The sequence below is a fragment of the Acyrthosiphon pisum genome, chromosome X (assembly GCF_005508785.2).
Source record: "Acyrthosiphon pisum isolate AL4f chromosome X, pea_aphid_22Mar2018_4r6ur, whole genome shotgun sequence".
NCBI lineage: Eukaryota > Metazoa > Arthropoda > Insecta > Hemiptera > Aphididae > Acyrthosiphon > Acyrthosiphon pisum.
Window position 1 is genome coordinate 105,068,095 of NC_042493.1, and position 5,019 is coordinate 105,073,113.

General features: G+C 30.4%; 1 protein-coding gene across 1 annotated transcript; it reads right to left on the minus strand.

Moving 5' to 3' along the window:
• Window positions 1-365: 365 nt before the first annotated feature.
• Window positions 366-1,679, minus strand: LOC103308467. Its single transcript, XM_008181863.1, has one exon. It carries the CDS (start codon window positions 1,677-1,679, stop codon window positions 366-368), a length of 1,314 nt encoding a protein of 437 aa, XP_008180085.1.
• Between the last annotated feature and the right edge of the window lie 3,340 nt (window positions 1,680-5,019).

Sequence of the window (5,019 nt, forward strand, 5' to 3'; positions counted from 1 at the left end):
TACAAAAAAATTATAAAATACAAAATACGAATATAACATAATAATGAACAAAATTATATTTTTATATACAAAAAAAGTTAATATATACAAATACAAAATACGAATATAGCACTCGTAATAATGAACAAAATTATAATTTTATATACAAAAAAATTAATATATACAAATACAAAATACGAATATAGCACTCGTAATAATGAACAAAATTATAATTTTATATACAAAAAAATTAATATATACAAATACAAAATACGAATATAACACTCGTAATAATGAACAAAATTATAATTTTATATACAAAAAAATTATAATATACAAATACAAAATACAAATATAACATTATTTACAAATGTAATATTATACATTTATTCATCAGTTTCTGATAAAGGTCTAACGTCGTCAAAATCGTCCGAGTCATCAGTTTCAACATTTAAAACACATGGTTCTTTTTCAGCCATCAATTCATCCACCACAAAGTCCATTTTCAAAAACTTTTCCTCCTCTTCTATAGTATGCTTAATGAAGTTTTTCCACATGTCGGCATTAACTCTTTCTACGCCTTCTATTAGTAATTGTTTTACGTCGTTTAGCTTAAAGGTTTTGTTGTTCATCCTCACATGGTTTTTTACACTGGACCATGCGAGCTCAATAGGATTGAACTCGCAGTGGTAAGGTGGCAGTCGAAGAATCGTTTTGTTTTGTTTTTTGACTAGTTCATCAATTACATATTTATTATACAAAGGTCTCAGCCTGTCCACAATCAAAAGAAGCTCTGGAATAACCATTGGTCTACTAATAACCTCTCCTTTGCTCTCGAGCCATTCAATAATTTTAGGTTTACTGGTGTTTCTCGTTGGGCATTTGTCCTGTTTCACCGAATGGTACGGAGCGTTGTCCATGACAATTACTGCGTTATCTTTGAGTCTAGGTAAAACACTTTCCAACCAATCACGGAAACAATCACCGTTCATTTCATCGTGATAGTCTTGGGTGTTTTTCTTAGACTCAAAGCACAGAAGACTGTCAGAAACAAATCCATCTTCCGACCCGATATGGCAAACTATCAGGCGTTTCCCCTTTCCACTAGGATTTACTGCTCCCGTTGAAAGACCTTTATTTGTTGCATCTCTCGCAGATTTGATTGATTTATCGCACCAAACTTTACTCGGTACGTCACCAGCATTTACCCAAGTTTCGTCTAAATAGTATATTGGCCGACCCTCCTCACGATATCTCCGAATATCCAATAAATATTTTCTCCGCCAAACAACAATTTCATTACGCTCAATCATTGCGCAATTTCGACCACGTTTAACAAATTCGAAATCCATATATCCTAATAATCTATGGAGCGAGGAGCGTGAAAAATTAGGCAAATCGACATCTTCATTTATGACACACAAAATTTTATCTAGAGTCGGTAACTCACGTCTAAACCAAAATTGATGTATTTTTCGCCTGATAGCATATTTATCGAATTCGTCAACTTTATCTTTTATGCTTTTAAATATTTTTGTTTTATTTGGTGATGAGATGGTTTTCGTCCGTTTGTACTCTAAAATTGTTTGGTATATTGTAGACATTCCAATACCGAGTTCAGTTGATATAATTTTTTTAAGATGAAGCATTTTAATTTCTGGATTTTGAGCAATTTTGGTTTTGTAAGTGTTTATAATCATTTTCCTTTTGGGAAGATGACACAAACTAAAATAATAAAAAACATTGTAAAATCAATTTTATAACTAAACGATCAGATTTTTTTATGATATTGTTGAAAATGTATTAAAAAGTTTAATTTTTACAGAATTCTAGAAAGTATAATTTAACATTTTTTTTTCAGAGACATTATGTTATCGATTACTATTGTTATTACTTAATATTAATGTACGTTAGCTGATAAGTTGAATTAATATTATAAAATAACAACAAAATAACTTAAATCGTATTTCTTGGTAAATATGTAATTTCGTCCGAATTTGATAAAAAAAATCGAACTTAAAATTCTTATAAAAAAATTGTGCATATATATTTTCAAGATTTTTGTCCAACCAAATAAAATTTTAAAAATTGAAATTTTGAATTTTCCGCAAACAGCTCAAAAAAAGTCATAATATTTAGAAAATTACGACACCGAAAAAAACGACATGGGAAAAAACGACAGGTAAAAAACAACACGGAAAAAAACGACAAAACGTTAATTTTGGTTAAAAGTTATTAAAATAATTGTCATGAATAAAATTATTTTTAAATAACTTAGAAATTCGAAAGCACGCTTGTTGCAATAAACTTTACATCTATATTATTTTTTTTAATATGTATGATATATATATATATTTATATTAGAAGTAATAAATTTTCAACATCACAGGCCATTAGCCTAAAGTTATATTTGTATACCTAACCTAACCTACACAATGATATACATGAGTTACGATAAACCAAATTTTATGGTTAAAAATGTAATCGTATTTTATACCTAGGTATACCTAAGTAGTTTTGATGAGTGAAGTCGCAAGTCGCAACGATAATAATTTTAATATAGAGAACAGATACCTATTACTTATTAAATATAATAAAAGTTTAAATTATAACTTTGAATGTTATGATAAGATTGTGGATATAAACTATAGGCTCTACTATATTTTGTAAAACATTAGGCGTCAGTTACGTCTTGATCGTTCGACGTGAAATTTTAAAGTTAACTGCATTAAACGTTTTTTGTCGTGTAATATTTATTATAAAGCATTTATTTAAATGTATATTTATTTATAATGTCGTTTTTTACCCTTGTTGTTTTTTTCCTAGATTCGAAAATTTTAACATTAACCGCTCACAACAATACGAATGCATATGCAGAAAATAATTTGCTAACGATAATAATTCAAAAAATAAATAAATTAAAATTGAAGGAGTAGAAGCCTTTAAGGAGTACAAAAATGATCAAAATATTTTTATAACATAAAGTAATTGCTAAAATATGTACGCGTTAAAATTTGCAAGTATTTGCGGTTTTCTATTTTTGAGATTTGCCAAACTAAAACAATATCGTTGGTACCAGTGTATTGCATAAAAAATTCACGTTTTTTCTTTAATTTTTTTTTTCTTACTGTCCTTATATCTTAATAATATAATATAATAATAAAATGAAGTATATTTACCTTTCCTTTAGGATTCCGTAGCACTCGAGGAGATGTAACGTTATCCATGTTCAAAAAATTTAAAAAAAAATTGTAATCACAAACAAATAATAAGCGCGATGAAAATAACAAACACGGGGATATAGTGCTTCTAGGTTACACAGAGCAAAAGTGAGCAATTGCCATGTGCTCTGTACGTATCACGCCAAAAAAACAAACAAAAAATCATGGCGTAAAAAATGAGTGAGGGGATAGGGATTTTTTTCCTTTGATTTTTAACGTTTTTTTTAAATTACGCGCGGTGCCTGACGCACGACGCACGCACGCGCGTGAGAGCGCCGCGAACCGTGGCTCACGACGCACGCGCACAGTTACAGTACAAAACGACCAATATTACGGGTAGCTGGTGGAAGATGCTCGGAAATGGACGAAAACCGGTCGGCCGACTGATTATTCTCTTTTGGGATAGAGTATAACCTATATTGCCTATTACCTAAACAACTAGTACCTATTCGAGTTACACTAATACTTAATAGAGTACTTAATTTCTATTAGTTTTTCTGTGTTTGGCTAAATAGCCAATTTATAAATGCACGTTATAATTGTATAACTATTATTTATTACCTACCCAGTACTAGGTGTTTAAAGACTTAATTAATAATTTCTCAATCAGTAATCCGTAGTTGTTAGTTTGATAACCATTTTGTATTAAAATTTCTACTCAGCCAATACTCGATACCCGGTTATAGTAGAAAACATTTACTTGGCCAGTACTCAGTACCCAGTTTATAACAAATTATCTACCAGTGACATCTCTAATGATATTATGTGTGAGGCAACGGAACGATTCTTATCTCCCCCTGCATTATAATAATACATATATTATTATTACGGCGTTGTCCTTGTCAAATAACTCGTTTCTTGTTTGATCGAGAAAAAAATACATAATATATACAGTATACACGCACACAATGGCCATAGTTGCCGGGCTTAGACTCAATAAAATATATTAAGTGTGTGTGTGTGTTAGTGCGCGTTGGAGATAAATAATGTTATCGTCTTCCAGACGCCTCGAAATCTCATTACTCGTGCAGTACCATTTTACACGTACTTTGTGTAACATTTTGGAAATTATTCAAACAATGAATTACAAAGAAAGAAAAATCTAAAAATCAATAATGTTGTAGCAAAATGATTTTAGGTGTTAGGTTCACTCAACGTTTATACTGAAGTAAAAATACAACATTTTTATAATAAGAGATAAAAATGCACATTTATTACCTAGATAAATATTATGTGGTGGATGGGCGGCATTTTTTTTCGGACAGTAAGAGCCATGTGGTAAATAATTATTTTTTTAAATCAACAATGACTTCACATACAGTTATATTGTAGGATTATACTTAATTTGGGGGGTTTTCGAGATAGTCGCTACATCTAGCCAGCGTTATCGCGGCTACCGAACAAGAAACAATATTTTTATATTTAAATACTATGCACTTGTTATTTATTTATTCGAGGGAGGCGCAATTATTATTTTTATTTTTAGGGTGGCGTGAACTAAAAAAATTTGGGGACTGCTGCGTTATATTACATAGTAATAATATTATAATGTGCCCTTGACTAGCGGCGCCCGGATGTGACGAATCCGTGTTAAATTAATTTCGCGTTTCTTGCCGAGGAGGAGGACGAAAAACACACCACGTCGACAAGCAGTACCTACAGACAGTGGCGTGCCCAGGAAATTTCAATGGGGGGGGGGGGATATATGTTATAAATTTTTTAAAAGTATATATAAAAGTATATAAAAAAAAGTATATATAACATAAAACTACATAATTGTATAATACTTTATAAACTTATTTTTTTCATAATATTATTT

Bases quoted from the DNA above. Each gene is read 5' to 3' on its own strand.
- LOC103308467 (XM_008181863.1), bottom strand. From the start codon at position 1,679: ATGATTATAAACACTTACAAAACCAAAATTGCTCAAAATCCAGAAATT.